This window comes from Opisthorchis viverrini (genome assembly GCF_000715545.1).
Source record: "Opisthorchis viverrini unplaced genomic scaffold opera_v5_98, whole genome shotgun sequence".
NCBI lineage: Eukaryota > Metazoa > Platyhelminthes > Trematoda > Opisthorchiida > Opisthorchiidae > Opisthorchis > Opisthorchis viverrini.
This window is the reverse complement of record NW_008751755.1, coordinates 551,271-577,039: the sequence shown is the minus strand read 5'-3', so window position 1 is coordinate 577,039 and position 25,769 is coordinate 551,271. Positions and strand designations below refer to the sequence as shown.

The window sequence follows — 25,769 nt, the reverse complement described above, 5'->3', positions numbered from 1 at the left end:
ATGATGATGCGCCGCTCATGTCAGCAATTCTAGTAAACCTTCCTCTGTAAGCTTTCGCGCAGTCACTGCATCCGATTTTTCACACACACACACACACACTCGCCACTCCTTCCTCCTTTCTGTGATAGTGATCGTCTTCCGGACTAAATGCGCTGATCTCCTGTCACATGAACCGGTCATCTTTTTTATCGCTATGTCTAGGTTCGGTACTTTTCGAAACAACTCAATTTCAGATCTTCCAGGATGGGGTTCGCGTGACCCCCCTCCTCTGGTTGGCTGAAGACGCCATACGGTATGGTGGCCAACCGACATCAGTAGCATTCATGCCGTCAGCTTCTACCCAAATTGTCTGTTTGTGGTAAAATAGCCCCAGCTCCCTCTCTCTATGCTAATATTCCCGCCCATGACAAGACTATTCAAGTAAATCAATACGATTTTGCAGCCTTGAAGCACCAGTGCTCTTATTTGGTGTTGTTGATGTCCCTCTTAGTAGATAAACGTTTTCTAAGACAGCGGCACCAGCGTTTTCAACGGCTTTTTCCACAACATAGCTACATTAGTTTTAACTGTGATTAAATCTCTACTTAAATTGGCGACGCGGCACACTACTGGTAAGGTTACTGAAACCTTTTGGTTGATTACCATCTGTTCGGACAAAGTGAGAGGTGCGAGAGGTGTTGCTAGCGGTGCCATCTCGAAACATCTCCACTCGGGGAAGTTCTGGACCTGGAAGGCAGATCGCACCATCCTTATCTTTTATCCGTCAAGTCAAACGTCGTCTGTCCCAAGGTTTGTGCTTTTGAGTTGGATAAACTGACGTTGGAGAACAAGTTTCTGTCCCAAGGTTTGTGCTTTTGAGTTGGACAAACTGGCGTTGGAGAACAAGTTCCCTGCAGTTTCAGCCTATGGGAACAACCGCCAGTTCAATCTTTAGATGCCTTCGGAACAACTGTGGTGCAGTCAGATCCAGCCGTTTCATAGGGTCGTAATCATTCAGTAAATCAGTTAGTTTTGGACCCCTTATCTCCACACGTTGTCGCTTTTCTGGTCATCTCATTGACCGATTCAGTCTAAAATGTTGATGTTTTTAGCATGTCATGGTTATCTTTCCAGTTTTTGGTTCCGCTGAGAACGGCTAATTTAAGCAATGGGATCTGTGATTAGGAATTTATGGCAAAAACTTCGATGTTATCATCATCATCACCAACCCAGACTAGACTGAGTTTATTCTAGTCTAACTTGGACACTGTTCGGTTCGGTTCGGTTGATGATGTTTGTGAGTTGTATGGTTGCTTTCCCATCAAAACATTGATCCGCAGGGCGGAACAACCCGGATAAAAAGCGTAAAAATTCACAGTATGATAACTGGACGTTATGCACTGTGATCCGGACGAGTGTGATGAGAATTTGACTCGGAGAGTCGGTGTGCTTATGCCAACTGGACGCGTGGAACCGGGGAAAGCAGACGATTTTGAGACTGGCCATCGATTTATTGTGGGGTTGTCGTCAGGCGGCGGTTAACTATTTGTGGCTGTCTGATCCCGTCTGAAATTCATCGGACTGAATCGTGCTCAAACACAAATCGTCAGTTATCATTCGTTAGATGATGCCATAATGTATATGGACAGACCAATGTCAGTTGCATTCCTTGTTGTGCGTTTCTGTCAATATCACTGAGTGTTCTGCACCAGGCCGTCTAACACTTCAGTTGGTACGATAATCGAGATATCGCGGTACACTGTATAGACGTAACACACTACTCACTACTGAAAACTCCTCGTCAACCCCAGAATAGAAACTGAACTATTTTTCACGCTCATTAACAAGTGTGACAAATCTGAAGACGAAAACTGGCAGCTTATTTCATGACATTCACAGGAAATCGAACCTAAGTTGTCGAAATGAAAGTCCACAAGTAAGGCCAAGATTTGTTTGTGGCCTACTTATGTCACCTACAAATTGTTATATATTCAACAAATGCATGTTCCGACATTTTTTGTTCCGAGTTCGTTTTCTCCAAAACTCCGAATGAGATGTCCTTTGTTTGTTCAGCCACACTGGTCTCCAGTCGTGCAAGTGAACATCTTTGTTTTCCCATAAAACCGGCCCCCACAAATCAGTAATGGTCGGGAAAACTCTGTCATGCATTTCGTTCCGGGCGACACCAACCTGAGTGTGTCAGGAGGATTCAACAGCCTGGTGTTCTGACTCAAAGTTCACATTCGTAACCTTACTGTCAAGCGGTCATCGTTCTCACTGTACTCGTGAATTCACCTGGTTTCCGCTTGGTTGAGCACAGGATAGGAATCTGTGAAGAATAAGGCTGTCAGCGTATAGTCGGATAATTGCCACCAAAGTTTCAACTTCCTTAGGGCGGACCCTAAAAGTACCAATTTGTGCGCTTGACAAGTGACAACATTAAAGCATAATGGTGTACCCTGCGAATCTAGACAAAGGCCACTTAAATAGCGGTGATGTAAGGGAGAAAACCATTTGCCGCGAGCTCTTCATTAGAAAACAACCAACTAAACTGTTACAAACTATTGGACAAAAAAGTAAACATCTCGTATGCAACTTATTTTTAAAAAATTGAAAATCCTCACACGTCTTCTCCAACTTTCGTGGATGTTCGTTGACTGTAAATGAGCGCTGCAAAGCATTTCCGCAGGTTCCGTAGTAAACCTCATGTGGGTGCACCTCTACTAGATGCAAGGAGGAGCTACGAGAAAACCACATAGTACTCGCACACCTCATCAGTAGTGTCCGCGGTTACAGTGTTAGCGGTAGCACACTCACCTTTCATGTCAGACTTTTGGAGCTCAAATCCCGACACAGTTAAAGATATTTATCGCTGATGAACCCTAATGAAACCGAAACTCAAGTCCAGTGCTTCCACTCGTTGATATGGGCCCAACAGAACTGGTATTTTATGAAAGGAGATGGACTGTCCAAACTAGAGTGATGTGATTGTGAACAAATGAAGCCATGATTGGAGTTAATCGCGTATACTCCGAGCTCGAACGCCGAACCGAGCTCGCTGCCGAACCCTGCTGTATTCACATGATATTCCTGATGAATCTCGAAGTATGTGCCAAACCAGGCTATAGCCATCCGAAATAAGCTTGTTAGCTTGTTTGCGTCAATGGGACATTCCAGATGACAGGGTTAAATAGGTTATTGTGCGTTGCAGAAAAGTTGACGTAAACGTCGGCCATCGTGTAGGTTGTTTCCAAATTGGAAAAGAATACGGGTGTGTATGACTCCAACGCATAATGGCGGTCAGACCAAGATACAGGTAGAAATCACTTGAGGACAAACCCCTTCGTTTATCACTTGCCAGCTTGCCGCTTCCTTAGAAATGATTAAGGCTTGGTTAGGCGATTAGTCATCGTTTACGGATGAAATGCACGCATGCCCTGCTCTACTATTTTGACTCCGTCTCGCAGAAAAGCGCCATGAAATAAGCCAATACCGATTTCCCGTTGTAAAATTCTCACAGAAGTGGAATTAAGGTTTTTTCCCGAGGCCAGTCGCTCTAAATAATCGAACTTCACGTCGACTGGACCGAGATGTCACGAGCAAGCTGCGGACTGTAACGAAAGCACGCGCCGATTGGTCAGAATATGAGTCGATCAGCTCAGCTCTTCTCCTCCCATCAGAACCACTCCAGTGTGACCTTGTGCAAAATTGCATCATAGCACTATAAGTACAGTTGTAAAATTTTTCTTTTGTCTATGTGAAAGGAGAAACAGGAAACCAAGGATCGATATTGTAGTTGCACTATCGTTTACGAGACACAATGAGATTCTTGATCATGCACAGGAGAAAAGGTGTCGTTTGTATATCGAAGGTTATTCGGCTCACATCTACTAATGGCTTCAGTATCTATTTCATTTACCGAAGTGGATAAAAAATATGAAGGATGAGTGGCATTTACCTTTGTCGAAGACCAATCGACCGTGTCGATTTATTGTTACGTTTGAGGATAGTTTCTCGAAACATTCCACAGACATCCTGGCTGTTTTTACCATCGTATTAAGTAGTTAGCCGCGAATGTGCGCAGAACTGCGCCGTGTGGTGGCTCGCACCACGCTTTGTCAGCTGATGGGCACTTAGTATTGGTCACGCGGCCAACGAAACACACGTGACCGAAAAGGAACAAATCTGAAGCAGCATTTGTTTCGCTTGCTACTGGCATCCGATTGTTTCGAAATCCAGTCCATACTGAATTGTGTTCTGTTTTGCCAGGTTAATACATTAACAGCTCAGTCATGGGCACAGCCAGGATTGGAACGGTCCAATCAAATCAGGTCGGATATGATTCGTTGCCTCCCAACTTCATTGTTTGTTCGTGAGATAGACTTTGGAGTTCTCGTCAGACCGAGCACTTTTCGCGCCAATACCTTACCCACTCCCATAGCTGACGATGTTTTTCTTGGACAATTTCTATTCAAGCAAGCGTGTCCGACGAATTCACAAGTGGAAAATGTCGAATGCATTCGGTGCAAGCCACTGTTCGGTCCACTGTCACCTTCTGTGACAGTCTTACTGGTTCTTTTAAGTAACCTTCTCCAATGCAATAGACACCCTGCTTTGTCTGATAAGAATTTGATTGTAGTATGAAGACGTTATGAAATTCATCCGCCCGAAAAACCGCGGACTGCTGTACATTTGGTTCATTATCCGCTATGCACGTTTCAACACTCACTGGTAATTTTTCGCGGGTGCGACTGGTCAGAGTACGATCGATGCGTATTTGGACAGGATGTAACAGTTCACGTCACATAGGCACATTCCTCGGGTGAGGAATCTCGTTTGAGAGTCGTCAGATGCGCACCGCCAATGAATCCTGAAAGGAATAAGATAGTTGCACAGAGACTATAGAAAAATAAATCACTCAGCTGTAACACCCTTTCGGTGCCTAGCTACCATGTCATCAGAAGGAAACACGAGGGCTAGGATACTGCCAGGTTGCCCAAGCCTAGACAGGGAAAGTCGACAGGCGGAGGTCGGGTTCACACTCTAACCACTTGGGCCATCTCGCCTCCGCAGAGCCTATAGGCTTTTCAGCATAGAGTACAGAGTGGTATCACTTTTAAGAGAACATAACTGGAATACTTAACGAAACCAAATAATTCACACAAGTACATGTTCGCTGGAAGAGAACGCAAAGAGTTCTTATTGCATCTTCCTGTAACCTGTACTATCTCTTAATGCGTCTCCGTGTGGAAGAGTACTCTTGGCAGATCACTTGTTCAGAAGACTGTTCCGACCCAAGAAAAAAACTTTCACTATGATTGCCTTGATGTATTAGGAAAGGATAATACCCACAAACCTCAATTATGGTCTGAAACGTCCTCCATTATATTTATTACGTATTTTCAATAGGCTAATTTTATAGTCTGAATGATTTTCGTATCCACTGATCACACTTGGGAGGCAAGGTTGACAGGAGTCCACTCACCGTACAAAGGAGTCGAGTGATCCTGAACAAAGAGAGTTCGGTCAGTGGAATCAAGCCACAATAATAAATCCAGTCGTTCAGTTTGGTTTGTATTGCCCGCAAGTTTGACTCAGTTGGAAGGCTGTTCTTCGGAGATCTTCTGTCCTGATACAGTTATTCTGATTTACCCACATCAAAGAGTTGAAACACTGGAATTGGGCTTTTCTGCTATCGGAGTTCCCTGACTGTGCAAGGATTTGAACTCAGGGCATCCAAAATGCCATGACAAATTCTCCAGCACCCTCGGATGCAGTTAATCTATCAGAAAACGAACGTATTCCAGTTTGAACAATGTGATTTGTTCTGCTCAACACTTTGGAGAGTTTCTGTGCTCAATTTAGGTCGAATGGGGCCGTTATAACATGGTCATTGTAGTGTCAAACATAGAATTTCGCTTGTTATATTATTATCAGTGCTCAACAGCCATCTGGACCGCATTGTTCATCTCTTTAAAATTCACAACCTGTTTTCGTATACGACCGTACAATCACTGATCACTGTCCAGTAATATGGTTCTCAGGTGCTGATGAACACTTGGCAGTTCCAGCAAGGTAGGTAGATATCTGGCTATGCACTGCACTACGGACAACAGTATCTGTGGTGTTGCTCTTCAACGCTGACTTGCGGACGACTGCAGGTGGTTGCCATCCATGGTTTGCATCGCTTACAACCATTGACCCGGTGACGCGCAGCCAAAAACGAGAAGAACCTAATAAGTGGAATGTATGCACAAATTATACACAACACAAAATTAGAGCGGAAGCGTATTGATTGGTCGTGCGTCAAAAGCCGGCAAAAGAAAAAAAGAACACTGTACAGTGTGGTTTGAAAGCTAAGGTAGTGGTCTTCCTGTTCAACCCCAAGCCAACTAATGGTTCAACTTTTGCTCTGATGACGAATTGACCAGATGCTATGTACTCAACTGAGTTCTTCCTTGTTCAACAGTTCTTTTCCGTTAATCCCGCTTCTCAAAAACCGTATGACTTTCAGAACTGGGCTCGCGAATGCGGCGTTCAAGAACAAGATGCCATTAAAGTGCCCGAATCACTGTGGAAAGGATCCTTACACTGTATAATGTGGAGTCTTTCCTGTTACGTGGTCGTTCTGAGTGGACGATACCTCTTTTTCCATCAGCCTTGCACTGTCTGGGACGATGTTGTTTACAACGGTGAGCTAATATAATATATATATTATAATAAAATAATAATATATTTTGTTGCATCATTGCGATTTTTGTCAGTAGTCCACCACATCGTTTTCCGTCTGAAAGCCAAACTGCAACAACTGAAACGGGAGAAGAAGGAAATTCTCGTATCGAAAAGTTTGCAATGTGAAGGTAGCTGCCCGAGAATTTACGTATTCCAACCAAATAAATACAATGTCTGGCTCATCGAAATGGACGCGGTCGTTACGCTGGTCGACCTTAGCGGTCTATCCATCTTGCAATCGATATGAAATCTACTCTCCAGGGTAGCGCTGAAATGTTAGAACAGTCATCCGAAAAGCATGGGGTTGCAAGTTCCAGTCCAGCTTCCAGCATCTTTCTGCTTGTCTGCGCTATGTTCGATAGAATTCCCATTTCGCGGGGCGTACTGCTGTAAAGTATAGTGTTTGACAGGATACTTAAGACCTGAAACGGATAGGCCTATTCCTACGATAGCGTTTTGTAGGCGTGCTGTCATGGTCAGCTGCCGTGGTCATGTCAGCACAAGTGCTGTTATCGATTTACGTGCTTGTTGTGCCTTTATTTATGGGACGTTCAAAGGTCAGCTGGTCAACAGTTCATTGTGTATTCCGGCTATAGTTTAGCAGAGTGAAATTGATGCTGGTCAGCTGATTCCATTACGCCATTCGTCTTTGTGAATACGCTTGTGTTTGTCCAATTCATGTCCACTTTTGTCTGCGTTATCCTCCATAATCCGGACTGCAAATGTTCTCACATCCACTGACTGGATGTTTATGTCCTTTTTTGTCCGTTTTGTTTGGTGATCGCCATCCACCATAGTCTTGTGATTTTCCGCCCAGGCTGGGAACTGTCGGACAACTGGAACAGACAGGCTTGTTTTTAAACCAGGCCATTTCTTTGTGTGCATTTGAAATTTCGGACTGGCCGTCACAAAGAAACGGCTAATCCCATTTGTGGGATCTCATTGATTGCTCGTCCCTAGTTACCACCCCACATCACGTCAATCTGGTCAGACAAGTCGGACAACGGAGGACCGATCAAACTATCAACCAAATGGAATCTACCGCGGCACAATCGCCCGACCGCTGTCTGCCGCTGTGCCACAATAGCAAAAGTCCATTAGCCTGTGAACCATTCAGTCTTTCGGTGTTGGTGATCCCCTGGGAACGAAGCGATTACTCATCAGGCGGTAACAATACAATCAACTAGATTTTGTCTAACGTGGTTACGCAGCGAGATTGACCGAGCCAATTTTCATGACAGCGGTTGAACCAGCAACAAACGGGATGCATTTTCATGACAGCGGTTGAACCAGCAACATATCTGGTGCCAAACGGGATGTGTGGTTGGTGTGACACTGCGTAAGGTCACTAGGTATTACGTTACATTAAGTACGGTGGTTCTCCAAGTGCATATCACCGAATTGCAACAAAACACAGACGAAGGGATCGGTCTAGTTCCGCTTGGTTGTACTGTCGAGCTGCCATGCTTTTACGTCACGGCGAGCTAGCGACAGCTGCGCTGGCACCGGAGGCCGCCTTAAGTTTGAACACCCGACAGCACTGTCCGAACTCCGTCAAACAAGGCTGGCCATCTGTGACGACAAAAAATCTATTCTCCCCAATATATATGTCTTCGGAAGAATATTCAGTCTGGTTTTGTTTGACCGATAGACAGAACAAACGATAGCTCACTAGTGAACTACGCTAAAGACCCACTGTCCTCAGTTTAACCCGTTTTTTACAACTTTTGTGCATATATTGCCACTCTCAGATACTTGGAACCACAGATACGTCAGACGGAAAACTTATACGTTTTCCTGTGAAATGAGACACAGCTATGGATAACCGTGAAACTCTGAGCTCAAAACTATGGTCCATAAGCTTCTGGCTACGGTTTGTAGCAGTTTACCAGTCACATTTCTTCTGGGTTCCAACTTCGAACCAAGTTTGTGTAATCAGACACAACCGGATTCAAACGCTTCGTCCGCTAACCTATCGTTACGTCAACTGGTCAGTATGCTTTTGCTAGCGTTTCAAATTTTTTTTAAATCATGAAGCTGATTGGATTCTTTTAAACATCTAACTCATCTGGTCTCTTTTTTCTACAATCTCCGTCAGATAACCTCTACATAGATCCACCACCGTTCGATTTACAGTTCATCTACTGCGTTCAAATGACGCACTACCTGCATTCCGCCTACGCAACACTCTATCTGGATCCGTGGCGTTCCGACTCGCCGGCTATGTTGCTTCACCACGTGGTCACTCTCAGCTTAATTTCACTCTCATTCGTACGCAGGTGAGAACAGGTGGTAAAATCCGTTTGTTGTACCATATCGTACCTGTGCCATGATGTATACATCCATCTGCAGCCAATGCTGTTTGAAAACTCGCCTATTGAAGCCCTTTCTAAACGCAGTGGTTCATTCCTCGTTCAGCGAAATCTGACGTTCATTTAGTGACCACGGAACAACGCAGGCCACAAAGTAGGATTGTACCCACTTTATGAGTCCAGAGAAGGGCGAAACCGGTCGTGGGATGTCGATGAATTTCCAGCAACCTTATGAAAACTGTATTACGTCAGATTTTCACAATGTTTATAAATTACCGGGTGAAAAGTCGGTATTCGGCAGTCGTAGAGTTGCACTCCTGTGGTGCTGGTTAATGCAGTATGTGTGCAGTATCTTTAGACTTCAAAAGGACGACTTTCGTGGCGAGTAGATAGTTTTGTTACGAACGCTCACCTGGGCAGAACCTTTTCCCCCACTATGGTGCAACACACCGCTCCGCTCTGCTTCATAACAACGCACTGATGACGTCTCCCTGAGGGGTAGTAAAAACGTTCACCAAACTCAGCATGAAAAACCGGTACAAACTCTATAAACTGACGCATCGAAATTCGACCTCTTGCTTAACCAACCTAGTAGCATGAAAAGTCGTTTACACAGTTTTCCGTTCTCAATTCAAACTGGTGGAACCAGAGGGGTCTTCAATCTTTGACCAGCCAGAAGGATATCAGTGTGACTTCAAAAGGTCTATGCACTGCCGTCTTCCAGGGTCCGCTTGATCATCTCTGTACATGGCTAAAGGCGCTGCTAATCGATAACGGCTACGTTCTTGTTGTCAGTTTCTATCCAGATTGCCTGGATATGATAAAACTGAAATAAACTATGGTTGTACAGTGTCAGTATCGGACACTCATTTTACAAACAGAGCACGTGATAAGTTCGGCGGGGAAACGAGCTTTGTGCTGCGGACCTCAGTATGAATCAGTTGATTCTGTCAATATTCTTCTTGTTTTTTTGTCCACCTGTTAGTGCCATTTTGCGTATCATTGACTTGGTTGTCGAATGCTGCATAACCAAACACGGTTTGCTAAAAGACAAAAATGGCTTGCTGTACAAGAGAAATCTGAAATTTCACTCGCTGGTCTTTCTTAACTTGACTGAACCGATATATATGTATATGTATAGTATACAATTCTAAAGTAGTCTTAAGGCTTTTATATTGCAACGGCAAAAGTTGCAAATACCAGTTGGAACTCAAAAAAGTGTTGAGAATGTTAGATAACGTAGCTTGAGGAGAACGAGGCGACTCATCTTACCTCTGGAAAATGAAATTAATAGTGCACGCCCCTATCTCACCTGAACCTGAGCTAAATTCTCCACACCATTCTCATCCATGTGAGTAAACTTGTTCCAACACTAGCTAGTACTAAGTAATGTTCGTTCAGCTGTAACACCCTTCGTTGGTGCTTAGCTGTCTTGGTATTCGGATGAAGCATGAGCGCTGAGGACTTGTTCCTAGATTGTCCAAGCCTAGACGAGAGCAGTCATGACGCCGGGGTTGAGTTTGAACCACGTTCCGATCAGTAGGTTCGCGTCTTAACCAGTGAACTATCTCGGGCTCATTTACTTTGTAGTCACTCACTATCACACAAGTGTGTTGACACAGGGTGTTGGATAGTCAGCAGATAAGCAATAGGCCAATTTCGTTCACTTATCTCCCTGCATTCAGCAAATACGGCGCCGGGACTACAGTCATTTGGTGACATCATTAACTTTTGACGCAACAAGCTGCAGTCCGTTAGATGCTGGTGTCCACGGTACTTCCCAAGTACAAACACAGATATCACATTCATATGTCCGGACGAGGGTACTGGACCAGAAAAAAAGTACTCAGTCTGCTGTGACCATTCCAAAAGTTAGCCCCAAGTGTGTCAGACGGAAAACACCACTACTACGGAATCATGTATCAGAATGCCTGAAGGTTTTGTTCGATGTTCACGCATGCTGATAAGCCGCAAATGACGGAAAATCAACAGAAACAGCAACATCAGCGTTGATCGTGAGAATTCGCCACCGCACAACAAAAATATCATATTTGTATGTGGACTGGGGTGCCTAGACAGAGGGAAGACTAGGATCCCTGACCAAGTCTTTTGGCTCAAAAGCCAGACCGCAAAGCAGCGGTGTTTGGTGGGAAGTGCATTTCTGATCGTCAATCTAAAGAGCCAGGATTCTGTGTTAGTCAAGCCTCTAAGCAACTTGGTATGACAATGTCACACAAACACCACCCAGCACGAAAACTGTCACACCACGGTAAGGTCCAGGCTCTTTGTGTCGGAATAAAGGGGTCATTTCAAGGTCAATCGGACCATAGCTTAAAACAGCCGCGACTTCCACGGAACAGCCAGTTGTCATTGAGATGAATCCACAGGTTGATAAATGAAACTGACTCCCACAAAGTGTGGCGGCGACACGGAAAATTATAGGAGTCGCCTCAATGGTACACCTGGGGAAACGTCCCTTGTTAATGCAGTTAGAGTGAACTAGCCGACGGAGGTCTCATCAGGTGAATACAAGATGCTGCATAAAAGTGTGAACTCAGCAGCACAATTAAACATCCCCTCTGAGTTGAATTTTGATAAGTTTCTAATTTTAATAGTGGATATAGGATTCCCTTTCTGGTCTGGCATGTGCTTTTGGAACAGTTTTGTAGCGTTGAAATATGTGAGAAAACGGTTAGCTACTATATGTATCTATCGGCTATTCCCAATTTTTATTCCTTTGAGTCTCATTTGAATGGTTTTCACGCTTTTGCTCTGGGCGCACTGAAATCGATTTTCTCTCGTATTATAGCATTATTTACGCCCAGTTCCATCGCGGTTAGAGCTTCGTTCTCCTGTTTCTTTTTGAGACTATTGTGACCGCTGTTCCACCGAAATTATTTCGTCTGAACTAACGCAACTATCGACCATGATGGAGTAGTGTATGGCATCCATCGTGGGTTATGATCCCGATTTCCGCGTCCTTCACAGTACTAGTGTAACGCCGCCTTCTTTTACGGATTTTTATGTCAAATCACTTCACCTGGCTCCGTTTACATCGTATACAACGCTAGTATGCCGAATCACCAAACACCCACGGCGTTGACCGTGTCAGTTGTGAACAACTGCATGCCTGCCGTGAACAATGTCGCTCACAGAAATATTCACTACGTCGTACGAAATCCATCGAATATTTTTACTTTAACATGCTCCGCAGTGCAGTTGTGTAAATTCGAAACATTTTGTTATTTTCGGCACGTTAGACGCGAACGGTGCACGATCGAGTCGTCTCGTGTTACCTCGAAAGACTAGCGACGATTGTAGAAGTATGTTGTAATTGTTTAACGTACCTGAACTGTATCAAGCAAATGATTCGTTGTCTAACAGCAGAGCTTAAAAAATCGTTCGACCGTAGCACTCTTTCGGTGCCTAAATGCCATGCCACCCGAAGGAAGCACGAGGTTCGGGATACTGCCGGTTTGCCCAAACCGAGACAGGAAAAGTCGTAATGCAGAGGTCGGGTTCGAGCCACGGACCTTCTGGTCAGTAAATTCGCACTCTGACCACTTGGGCCATTTCACCCCAATCAGAGCTTGAACCATTTTTTTCTTCGGTCGTCGAATAAAACTAAGCCACTCTAGGAAAACAAAGATGAATCTTGCGAAAAGGCTTATGCATAATACGTTACAGTAGTTGGAAGGATGATCAGCTGATCGGCGCGCTAAGCGATTGGACGGCTGGTCTTTCGCATCAGTTGAGGTTGTGTGTGTGTGTGATGAGGTGACTTCTGTAGCAGATTGCGTACTGTCCTCCCCTACCACACCATGACACGCGCACCCAAGTGCATCGCCATATGTACTCAACCATGTTCTAAACAAACTGGCCTAACTGACATACTTTGTTGATGCTGATATGTCGAGTGCGACACAATTGACGTACACCGACGGGGTCTGTTCAGAGAACTTGATATTTGTTTATGACATGTGCAGAGTAGCAGGATGAGGCGGACAAAAGTCTCTAATCCTGTCAGGCTACAAAAACCTGTTAGAAACGTTTGATGGAAAAGCAGCCTGTCCGGTGGGAGAAGGGCTTTGGAGAATCATTGGAGATTGTGCAAAACTCTTCATACGTCATAGTTGTATTAGCTCTGACAGAAATGTGTCTGATGAAGTCAGCGAAAGATTCTCAAAGGCTCGAATCACGTTTGCTAGTTTGCGTCACTTGTGACGTCAAAAATAGACATCATGAGATCTTAGGGGTACAAGACGTGGTCTCTGCGGACAGATGATGTGAGGCGTCTTCAGATTTTTGACCATCGATGCCTCAGAAGCGTGGCTGGTTTTAGATGGCGTCAGCGTGTTAGTAATGAGGTAATTGGAAAACGGGTATTTAGTTGCGCGGCAGGTACCTAGATCAGGGAAAACATCCAGCGTCACCGACTACGATGGCTCGGTCATGTGCTACGCCTGCCGAAACACCGTCTACCAAGACGAATATTGTTCTCCATGCCTCCTTCAGGATGGGGCAAACCACGAGGTGGACAGCGCATTACCTCGCAAATCACAAAGAGTTTGGGTGTTGTTGATGTTGTACGCCTTCCAGAATGGGGTCCCCTCGACTCCAACTATGATTGGCTGGAGACGTTGCAAGAAATGGCAGTCAATCGATGTCATTGGCGTTTGTGATGTCGGTTTCTTTGCAGGTTGTCTGATTGAGCAAGCGTTTGTGATGTCACCTCAGTATGCTTGACATAGGCCAGCACCAGGTCCCCTCCCTCACCCACTCTCTTCTTCCCACTCTAGAGCTGTAAGCGTAATTAGATGAACCTAACGTTTGTACGGTACTGAAGTATCAGTGTCAACACTGGTGTTTTTGCCTTTGATGACTGTAGCATCCCAAATTGATAGGCGCACTGTGGAAAGTATTTGGACATTCGTTCTCATGTGGAACCCCTTGTTTGCTTAGTGAAGTTCATCCGAACCCGTACACTTTGCCTCCTTCAGTTCCGTGCTTCAGTTCCTACTAGAACTGGACGTGTAGGCTTTTAGTTCGGTAACCCAGCTCTTCTCCAACCTTATAAACTTTTAAGTAAATCGGTTCTGACAGAATCAAGGCCCTTTCTGTTGCCCCGTTCGGTTCTTCTAACTAGCGCTTTCGTGTAATTGGCCTTTGATCCCTACCGAAAACTCTCATTGGTTGGAGGTTAACTTTAATTTAGTAAGATCGCCGCTCATTTGCTACTGTTGTCGGGAGTTGACAAGTAGCTGAATGTGCCTTCGTCAAACAAACAGTGCAACAGATGAGGGGTACTCAAAAGTAGTCCTGAAAGGCCATTGTAAAACAAATGATGACATCGAGCTTTTGAATAAATGGTTGAAGAGATGGCAATCGGATCGGCTGGTAGGATTTCTCCGAGCCCGGGATAGCTCAGTCGTTAGTGCGCGAAATTTCGGAAGGTCTGTGGTTTGAGCATTACCTCAACATCTTGACTGCTGCTGTTAAGACCTGAGCATCTGCATATCAGCCGTCATTCTTTCTTCGTTAATATGGCACCTAGGCACCGAAAGGGTGTTACAGCCAGTCGATTGATTGGTTGATTGAATTCTTTTTCCAATCTCACCAGTTATTACCGAATTCGAACTGTGCACAACTAGAAAAAACTTGCTGTTTTGATAAACAAATCATTCCCACTACATCGAATTCACCGTTGCTCTTGTTAAAGCAGCTATTCAGACTAGAATATCTCATGTGAGTCAACCTTCCAATGACACGTCAGAATAAAAGTTGGAGTCTAATGCCTTTACGATCAGAGATACGTGCCACCTGGGAGGTTGATAATTCCAAAGAAAACGAAAGTCATATATATATATATATAATTTTCAACTGATTGAGCTAAATAGGGCACAACAGACTGGGTTTCCCATTGGTTGTGGTTGGGCAGAAACCAATGCACAGAACGTTTATTCCTGTTTCTTTTTTGGCCTGATTACAGATTTAAATTCCAAAACGAAGTTTTTTCCCTACTTATCCGGCCTCCCATGCATGATAGCCTACATGCCTGTGCTGTGTCTAAACTGGTGCTCGTGTTTTTTCCGAACGACGGCACGCTACGTCCATTTATGTTACGTCGGAAAGTTTGACGGTGAAAAAGCAGCCTACTCATTCCACAGATCCCACACAACTTCCGTTTTGAAAGGCTGTGTCTACACGTCTAATGCGTGTGGTTCAAAATGGCTCACAGACAGGACCTGAAAAAATCAACATTCATAAAATATGCACGCGGCTAAACGGATACCATCAATTAATGCATTTATAATTAGACGAATTCTAGTTTCTATGGGATGAAACCCTTTGAATCAGTGCTTCTCGTCTGGTGGTATGCATTTCATGACACGTGACGGTGTTTTTGTCCCCTCGAAATAGAGCCACCTCTCAAATGAGGTAATCAATAATGGTGCAGCTGAGGAGAACCAATTGTAGTTCCCTGATAGGAAGGCCGTAAAGAACCACCTTCGTACATTAATTGGCCGATCTGCAGAGGGAATTAGCGAATATTTGAACACAGAAAGTTTGCCCATAATTCATGATTGTCTTCGCCGGTCGAACTGGCAATTCATTCAAGTTTTTTTATCGTTTGTGACTCATAACCAACTGTGGGTTCCTGCATTGTAGAAAATAAGGCTTACTAGGTTTGCAAAACTGTCTTATACGCAGTCTTTCTTGACTCCCCACTCAAATTGACGAACAACTCTTCACAAAATGGAAGCATTTATTGTGATCCTGGATTCCTCATGCACTCCTTGTTACCATCCTTGGGGGGGGGTCTTTTCCCTAGCCGGAAAACGGAAATTTTGTCTTGTACGACTAATGACTCTTGAAACTGGCTTCTCTTTTTATGTCCCGTTTTCAACGTGACAACATGCTGATCTTCACACCGTGAGAGCACTTTCGGTGTCTTGCGCGTAAAGTGCAGTTCTTCTGGTCCCTTTAGCACATAATTGCAATACTTTTCCCTTCCCGAAAGCGTGGTGAATGAGTACCAATATCACTCGCATCCTTGGGGCTCCTGCGAATACGGACGTGATAGGTAGATTTCAACAACCCCTCTACACACCTAACGTGACAAGGTCAGGACCCAGAAACCCAATGTCCTGTGTGTTTCAAACTCAATGACAGATGATGAGCAATGTCACCAGTAATGTCGTTTCGCCGTCCCTGTTGTTTGGCTGCGGAGCGTGAGCGGGTGAAGTCCGCAGTTACCGATCAATAAGTTCTCTGACTCGTCATGTTCAGCGCAATGAAAATATTTCATAATCTTCAACTTTCTGACGAGCTACCTCGAAACTTGGAACGAAACGTACTTTTTGTAAAGTTTTATTTCTTACGACGTTGGTGTGCCCGCAATCGGTCCCTAAATTTGGACGCTTACGTTTTCCATATTACTCATGAGTAGCTGCAATTAGACGTGTAATTCAGCATGACCGCTAGCCCTCAATTGGTTGGTGTCTGCTCGAACAGGCGTACGGTTTCAAGTTTGGTATGGAAAACAGGTGTCTACTTCTCTTCGACTGAAAGCCGATACCGCTGTTCACGCCAGTCGATGGCGACGTCCATATTACAGCTAGTTTTTTTCGAATCCAAGATGAATTAAACTACTTCGGTTTTTGAGAAAAAGTACACAGGTGCATCGGCACTCGTCATACCTCTGATTCTCAAAAAAGGACAACCAGTCCAGGGGAGCAAAATGTACTTAGCTTTGGACTGCGCCATTTTCAGCGTCCTAACGTATGCATTCCCCAATTTTCACTGGTAGTTAATGACGTGATAAAAAAGAAACAAACGGACAGGAATTTATTGACTTTCCATGTAGCCAAACATATGTATGCGACCTTAAAATTACTTCTGTGCGGTCTACGTGCCAACCAAATTGTGTTCATAGTATCCCATGTAGCAAGTCTTTTTCAGCATGCAGACTAATGTATTTTCACTAGATTGCTAGCCTGGTAATACGTAGGTTTTCGGCTAATACTAAACGGGCTAGACTAGCCCTCCGTATTTCTGACCTCATGGCCGGTCCAGGATCAATAATTCCGAATTCAGGCCAACCAGCGAAGCGTAGTGGCCGATACGATCGATAAAGACTGAACTTCTGTCGAAGATTAAAATATCACGCGACTTCGCTGTAAAATAGCCCTATTCGACAGACGCCATCAGAGTAGGGAAGATCTGTTCGAAATAACCAAGAGCAACACAACATTCAGTGATCAGTAGGTTTCGCCTTTTGGCTGTGACCACCCTTTTGTTCAATCTTCCAGACCAGTTACATGCTCTTGGGAAAATTGCCTACACAATCGGTCGAGTCGTTCTCTCATGCGGAGAGTTCCCGTTTGTGAAAATTCAGTTTTGTAAGGTTTGATGACTCCGTGTGACTGACTAACGTATCCAGAGGTGTTCAGTTCATCCTAAAGTCTAAGACCTAAAGTGGAATGATTTTATTTGCTGATTGTCATGTGGAGTCATATTGGTGAATTCGTGTGTAACAGTGGCATACGAGGCTCCAGAAGATTTCCTCACCGCTGTCCTCGTCACTTTACATACATGCCACTGCCGTCTACCTGCAATCCAGTGCCCAGCATCTTCTAACGCAACTTGGGTAGGTGTCGCCTATTTCCGAACGCCCGATAAAACAAGCCTTTCACACTGGTGAGAACATTGTTTCTCGTAGGCCTCGAGTGGGAAACTGTGAATGACCAGTTAGAGCGAAACCCAAAGTGAAAATTTGGCACGTTAGTACAATCCTAATACCGCATCATCGGCATCGGCGCTGGAGGGTGTAGCCTGACACTCGGATGCTGTACGTATGTATCAACTTTAGACTAAGCCCAACAACAAAGGAGAGAACAAGGGAATAAAGAAACCTAGCGCTAGGCTTATCAGAATCCATTTTGACCGAGAACTGGCAGAGTGGGGGTCGCTGGAACTGGTCCATTGCCGTGTCCTTCACCATACATACACATCTCCATTCCGATTCAGATGACAGAATTGAGCCTTGATGTGACCATCCTCCATCTCCGGCTTTGAGCAAATCGGGTCGGTTGAGAGTGTGTGTTTGATATTCGTCTGGCCGTATGCCTTCATGCTTCGTAGTAAAGATACACCGTTGCTTCAGCGCAGTAACATAATGAACTCATCCACCGACAAGCTCATGAGTGGGAGTGAAAAATGGGTGGCATCAAGCTACCTGGCAACGCAATGTTCCCCTTGTTTTCTTCAGTAGACTGTCCGCAATTATTGTGATAATTTTAGTCCCAAGTCTGTGTGGAATTCAGAAAGTTTCCTTACAAATGTAGTGACCTTCGGTGAACGGCGGCTGCGCTATGCCGTTTGTTGTTGAGAACGTTTCCCCGAGTTTGGCTTTCACTCAGCCATCACTCTACTTTTTTCCTTTCTTCCTTGAGATTTCTTCGAATGGGCTCGCTCGTCTTGTTTATCCACGATACCTCCGATGTGCTGCTTGAATTCACCAAGCTCAACGTCTATTTCAAGACGCGTCATGGCAAGCGATATCCGATCAACTGTTATCTGGGCGATGCAGGGTTCGTCGCATTTGCCTTTTCATGGTAAGTGAGGTTTTGTGAGCACTTTTATCACCAACTGATCACGCAGGGATTAGGTTATCCATTTGTAGCTGGCACCTGCCCCCCAGTGCACACGTACGTGCGTGGTCCAGCAGCGCTAGCGTTGTAGTTTGACGTTAATTTGCTATATGTCATTGGATAGTGACTTGTTCATTAACGCAGCGACAGTTTGGTTTCATGGCACACGGCCACATTGGATAGAGTTGTGCAATGACGGCAACCTTCACTCAAGCAAAACTTCTGTGCTCTGGTAACAATATTATTCACACCTACTTGAAGGCGACTATGGTTAGTTTATTGGTTTGACAAACCACTTGTTGTTGGCGGTGATGGGATCGGATACAAAATTCATTCGCCAGACGAAAAGTTAATTTCTGACTCTCTGTTGATAGTTTGTACTACGCTACACTCCGCTGGACTATACTATGCCATACCATACTATACTATACTATACGATACTATACTATATTATACTATACTATAATACTATATATAATACTATAATAGTGTATACCATACCTTACTATGCTATACAATACTATGCCGTATTATATTTTTCGTGGTAAAAGTGCCCGGAAACTGTTCAGGTCGACGGTTTGTCGTAGAGGCCTCATACAACCATTGACTCAAATACAAATGCGAATCGCTAGGAAAAGGTAAACTTGTTTTTCTTGTTTATCAAACCTTTCTCTTTGTTGTTTAAAAATGTTGGAGTTGTAATTCACCGGCTGACAACGACCTTCGTTTGTGGTTAATTCGAGCGAGTTGGTGTACCCTTACAAACCACTGGCACCTCGGTCTCTCGACAGATATCATAAGCCGTCATTCTTTTACGGATTCACTTGTCAAATCAAACTACGTCGCGCAGAACGGGAAATGCCACAGATGGTTTTCGGCAAGCTGCAAGCTGAAGACCCTTCAAGAGATCTAAAACCGAAGGACTCAGGTCCAATGTTGAACAGAATTGGACAGCTCATCAACCACAAGTATGCCAAACTGATGATCGGTAGTCGTATAAACATTTGCAGGTACCTCCTTACACGTGTCTAAGCTTGAACAGTCCGCCAGTATCTCAGCTAGCGTGCCTCGGAGTTGCACAGCAGCTGTGCACCGGATGAGTGCAACACCCATACTATTATTTATTACTTAAATGTCTTCAATGCTTAATGGCGGTTAAGCCCAAACTGGGCTCAGTTGTATCATTATATTATTGAACTACGTACTAAAAAATCGTTTGGCTGTAACACCCTTTCTGTGCCTAGCTGCCGTGCCACACAAAGGGAGCACGAGGGCTAGAATACTGTCAGGTTGTCCAAACCCAGGCAGAGGGAATCGAGAAATAGAGGTCGGGTTCGAACCGGGGACATTCCGGTTAGCAAATTTTCGCTCTTAGTACTGAGCTATCTCGCTCCNATCATTTGGCTGTAACACCCTTTCTGTGCCTAGCTGCCGTGCCACACAAAGGGAGCACGAGGGCTAGAATACTGTCAGGTTGTCCAAACCCAGGCAGAGGGAATCGAGAAATAGAGGTCGGGTTCGAACCGGGGACATTCCTGTTAGCAACTTCTCGCTCTTAGTACTGAGCTATCTCGCTCCACCTGAGACACGAACATACGGCCATATGGCATAAGCCAATAAGCAATTTGAGTTGTGCAGTGATGAACGCAAAGGTCACTCCGGGAATCGGAATACCTAGAGTGCTAGAATGAACTACTGTCTCAACATCTGCCTGAACAACCCGGAATGTGCGGCATCCACAAGTGGATGATGGTAAGAAGACATATACCATCAGATTCCTCAAACGGAATAGTCTGGATCATGGTAGGCTGTGTCAGCTGGAAGTAGTCAAGTGGAAACATTAGGTGACCTGCTGTGCAGGGGACAGGCGCGCGCTAGTTTACACCACTCATCTAAGTCGCTGTGAGGTGATCCCAGAAGGAGACGAGCGTCTTTTACGCGTGGATACAACCCAGGCTACATAAGTCGTGCGTCCTGCAGAAGAGAATATGTGATAAAGTTAGACATTGCTAGCCGTAACACAACAGATAAATGGACTGACACGAAGATAGGCCAAAAATCTAAACCTGAGGCATGGAACAACTAACCGCATTAAGCTCCTGAAAGTCTGGGCGGCTGCATTTCTCCAGCCGACGGTCAGGACTGTCTGTCACCAACGCCGACAGTTATACATGGTAACATGCCTGTCATTAACGTGCCTGGGTATCACTAGTCCATCAAGACTACAATGATGGATCTTCCATGATAAAACTTGGTTGCTCTAACCGGGTCATGTGATCTGAATGGCGTGTTCTGATTTTTATGATGATGGTCGGAATGACTGACGATTGGTAGCACACCATCTTTTGTCGTGAGCTCATATCGATTCCAGTCAAAAGGTTCTCATTCTTCTCTCTCTTCCTTGCCCCTTTTGTCTTAGGTTCCTCTTCCGTTTGTTACTGGTACCACTGAAAGTGCTTCATTCCAGCAACTGGTGTGTGTTCATCTACCTTGGCTGCACCGACAAAAATCTGTTTGTTCCTTTCAATGGCCTGCTGTGGATCTTGCAAATATTGCACATCTACTGGTTTGGTGTAAGTCTGTATCCGCGCACACAATAACTTCACAATGTATACAACTATTCCAATAGAGATTTCATCGTCTAGTTGAAGCTAATCTAAGCAGAAAAACCGAGGAGCACAGTGTGCGTCCGTTTCGTCCTTACTGGGAACCTTCAGCATCCTGCGACGGTTCGCTAGCGCGAAGAAGAAGCGAGTAGGCTTTCTGTCTGAGTAGTTGTCATTCGAGGAGCCAGTCAACGCGATGAATGATGCTATACCCCGTCCAAGTGCGAGTTAATCACAATGCTTGAGATAGCCCAGTGTTTAAAGGGCGAACGTCCTACTGACCAGATGGTCCGTAGCTTAATTTCAACCACAGCATTTCAACTGCTCCTGTCCAGCCTTAGGCAGCTTAGCAGTATTCAAGCCCTCCAGCTTCTGTTCTGGTGGAATGGTAGCTATACATCAAAAGGATGTTACGAGTGAACGATTTCTCACAACGCTGAGCAGTCGCTCATGGCTGACACGAATGTCAGTTGGAATAGAAAGTGTCTCAAGACTATCCAATGGGTAATTTAACTACGGAGGAAAAGGTTGATAGCTCAGGTAGCGTAGATGGTCGTTGGTTTGTTCACTGAGCTGGGCAATTTAATTGCAAACGTTTCATCACCAGTCGCGATGACATCCTTGCGGGAGAGTAGTGATGTGTAGTGAGTGGTTGTGCGTTGAGTAGTGTTAATATACCTGCTTCTGGCCGGGGCTTACCTTCGATCGCGGTCGGGCGTTTCCATCGGTTATTGAATTGCCCAAAGGACTTGATCACGTTGACCACGCACGCCAGTCCATCACTACTTTCTTGTAGACGACTGTATGACCTTACATGAAGCACAAACATGGGCAATGCACAGCTGTGGGCAGAAAAGTGAACCATGAAAGCTACTGTTTAGCCCCCAACATAATTGGTTCTACTGGCTATTGTACTGTTGGACGACACGGTTCTACTTTCGGCCGTCTGGTCGCAGTGTTTAGTCAAATTTCCGGGGAGGTAGGCATCTGAGTTGTCCTTACCCGTTTTACAATAAAAGCTAGACTATTGGTCCAGCCACACAAATGGCAATCGTTCGGGTGGAACATCTGGAGCTCTTGATATTATCCTATTCACTTGCGCGGTTCAGAATGCATATTTTGTTTGGAGACATGATTGTATCCTCACCCCCCAAAGAACTCTATCATGCCGTATGGTCTGAAAGACTAGCTACATCCGGGAATATACCGTGGCGAACCTTGTTTTTTGTAAGAAGATGCCTTCGGCATCTCTTCCTGTTATGTACAGGAATCGGGTACGCGGCTATACGCGACCTGAGAACGAGCGCACGAATCCCCAGCTATGACGTGAGCCCCAACACTCTCAGCGCAGAGAGAAGACCAGACCTTCAGAAGGGGGGTTTTATTGCCTCAGCTAAAAGCGGATTACAGCGACCTTGGGGTGACCTTGGGGAGAGATAAGTCAGTTAGCGCACACAAAGTATAACTGGCCAATAGGAAAGGGGCGCGGTCTTTTTGGAATGAGGTGCAACATGGCGGAAAAGGCACGAAATTTAAAAATTCAAAGTTTTTGAAAGATAATTTGGCAATAACTCGGGAAATGAACTGTTTTTGGAGATACCAACACGTCCAGCCACCGGTGAACTCGCACACCCTTAGTTTTTGATAATATCGACCTGAATTCGCGTGGAATTATATGCGGAGTTTGATCGCTGTCCGTTTCAAAATGCCTCCCTTCGTTCGGCTATCGTAAACAGCATTCACATCGGCACACCGCTGTGCCTGTTGTATTTTGACCTTCACAGTTGATCCACTTGTGATCCTTAGCGTCACACTCACACCAGCACCTTCGTGGTTTTGTAATTTGATCACGACGAAAATGGTGAGAACAGCTGGGAGATGAACATTTCATCCTCCCAAGTGCTCTGTGGTGTCTGGTAAACGGGCACGATTTCATGCTTTTGTGATATACGACCTTCTGAGGTGCACTCCTTCACCAAATCTCTGGCGTAACACAAAACATGTGCTGCATGGTTGTGTACTTTTATTTTCAGTCTGTCACCTTGCTGAACCAAACCATGCTGAATAGAATGCAACACTGACCTATCATACTCAACACTCAATCAACCCACTTTGTCGGTGTACGGACGCGCTTCTGCTTTGCGTATTCTGGCCAATGGGCAGTCACGATACCATGGCTCACCTAATGCCATTACTGACACTACGTTTTTGGATCTATTCATAACGATTTTAGATGTTTTAAAGATTTTAAAAAGTGTTCACTTCCTCTAAAGTGTAGAACGATCTCTGTGAGGAGAGGGGGGAAGCAGTTCTTTGCTCCTTACCAACGGACTAGCCCTTGGATCTTTTCCAGATAAGCCCCGCCACCAACGCAAAAGGTGCATGTGCGAAAAGTTAAGCCCCGCCACTTTTTGCCAGCTCCAATTTAATTTAATGTACGCACACAACCTTGACCTGTTTTTGGTGAAAACAATCCCTTATCCGCATCTAGGACCATTTTCTGCAAAAAATTTCTCCGTTCGGACATAAAACCTCAAATTAACTTTCTGACGCTTTCAAATGTCGTTCATGACAAGGAGACGGCAATGCGTTTTTTTGCAAAGCCACCATCAACGTTTATGCAAGAATGGCCACCAAATGACACTTTCAACTGTTTCTGACAGGTGGAGGTGTAATGCCCGACAGTGTCGGCAATACATCGGTCTTCGAAAGGGAACTTGGCTGGAGCGGTCTAGGATGGAGTTTAGGACAGTAATTCTATTCATTTATTGCTGGTCCAAAAATTTGACAAAAATCAAATTCTGTTCAGAGAAAATATCTATTAGCCACACGACCGCTGTTGACTGAAAGAGCTTTCTTCGCGACGTTTGCACCTGGCGGCTTTTGCAAACTTCAACAGTTATTGGCGGCCCAGGTCTACACATCGAGATCGATGAAATGCTAATATCTCGCCGTGAAAACCACGCAGGGCACGCCTACAACATGCACATTAAACGCCAATGCGGCACACACCGATCTTTAGTGGACAGCTACTTGTGTGAGTTCGTTTGGAGGCAAAGGTACCGAAAAATGATTAATGACATGTCCCAATTTCACCCTCTTCGATAAAAACTAAAAGTACACATTTCATATCCTCCTTTTTCTAATCTTCACATTTCATATCCTCTTTTTTCTAATCTTTTTTGGGTGCCGGGGGTCAATTTTTTGGTGGGGCTTTTCTGAAGAAGATCCTAGTCCTTCTCAAAGGGAGATGTCATGCCCACTTGTGACCGATGGGGTGGAATGCTAGTAAGATCTCTCCTGGAGGAGCAGCCGCTTTCTGGATGGGCTTTATTTAGAAAGTTCAAACGACTCCAGTATCTCCATAAAGCGAATGCAAGTAGCATGGCTTAGGATTCACGAAGTTGTCGGGCCATTGGGCGTCCGGGACGAACATGTTACTTTTAAAAATCGAGTTTATGCCAGACATCTGTACAAGCAGAGTGAATAGCGCTCCATCTTGACGTAATGTGATCTCATTGGTGAAGTCGGTTTTGAACGGACACAGTGTTCACATGTCAGATGGAAATGATGTGGCTTAGATTCTCGCTTTCTTTTTTCCAAATTAGTCGTTTCACTCTATAGTTTAATCGAACTTTATCCTTCCGTTCCATTCAGTTAATTCTGCTTCTCCTATTCAAAATTCTCACTGGTCAACTGCAAGAAATTGAGGATATTCGAGAGAATCCGGACGGTCAGTTGGAAGGAACACGCGATAATCACTTTGAGGATACCAACAGGGTGAAAAATGGCAGTTCCACACCGTCGCAAAATCGTTCACATCTTTCCAACGGTATAGCCAACGGGAATGCGCATACCATCCTTTGTAAACAAGCCGTGAGACAACGTTCGACGGATCTTTAAACTTCCAACTGTGATGCAGGTCTTTTCAGCGAACGAAAAAGACAATTTCTCACACAACACGTCATTTGGATCTCGTTTTAGCTACCAACAAGCTTCAGTAAATCTTACCAGTTTATGCCACTCCGCAAACTTGTGCGTAGAAAAGCAACATTTTTTCCGGGGCTGCGTGATGTTTATCACAGATTTTATTTTATTGTTACTTAAAAACGGAACGTCCGCTTGTGTGCTTTTTTTTATAAACATGCCTTTTACACTCATTCGGACAACATGACCTCTATGCGTACTTTGCCGTTTTGAGCCGTTGTTGAGCTGTCCGCCGGCTTCCCAAATCGTTTTTTAGTCCAAAAACTATCCCTCAAGTGTCCAATATCCAAGTGCAGCGACATCGGATTTTCGGTAGGGGGAACACTGGAACGGCACAGCTAATGATTTGATAATAGAGTCCGGAAGTCCTTCAAAATGTAGGTGTCATGTTCGGTTGAGGAAATGAGGTGTGAACGGGAGCAAACGGGTAAGCATACAGACGAGAGGTTAGTGCTAATCATCACTGGATTGTTGTTCACACATCCTCGCTATGTTTGATC

The 25,769-nt window shown here is 44.8% G+C and overlaps 1 protein-coding gene across 1 annotated transcript in view; it reads left to right on the top strand.

Annotated features, from left to right (window-relative positions):
- T265_05312 (hypothetical protein) overlaps window positions 1-25,462 on the top strand; it is a gene marked incomplete at both ends in the record, with an annotated part of 75,717 nt that extends 50,255 nt beyond the window's left edge. The window contains 7 exons of the mRNA XM_009170295.1: window positions 6,494-6,671; window positions 8,810-8,990; window positions 18,479-18,640; window positions 19,853-20,029; window positions 20,052-20,213; window positions 21,096-21,249; window positions 24,940-25,462. Coding sequence (XP_009168559.1) covers window positions 6,494-6,671; window positions 8,810-8,990; window positions 18,479-18,640; window positions 19,853-20,029; window positions 20,052-20,213; window positions 21,096-21,249; window positions 24,940-25,185 — 1,260 coding nt within the window. The remainder of the gene's footprint in view (window positions 1-6,493; window positions 6,672-8,809; window positions 8,991-18,478; window positions 18,641-19,852; window positions 20,030-20,051; window positions 20,214-21,095; window positions 21,250-24,939) is intronic.
- Between the last annotated feature and the right edge of the window lie 307 nt (window positions 25,463-25,769).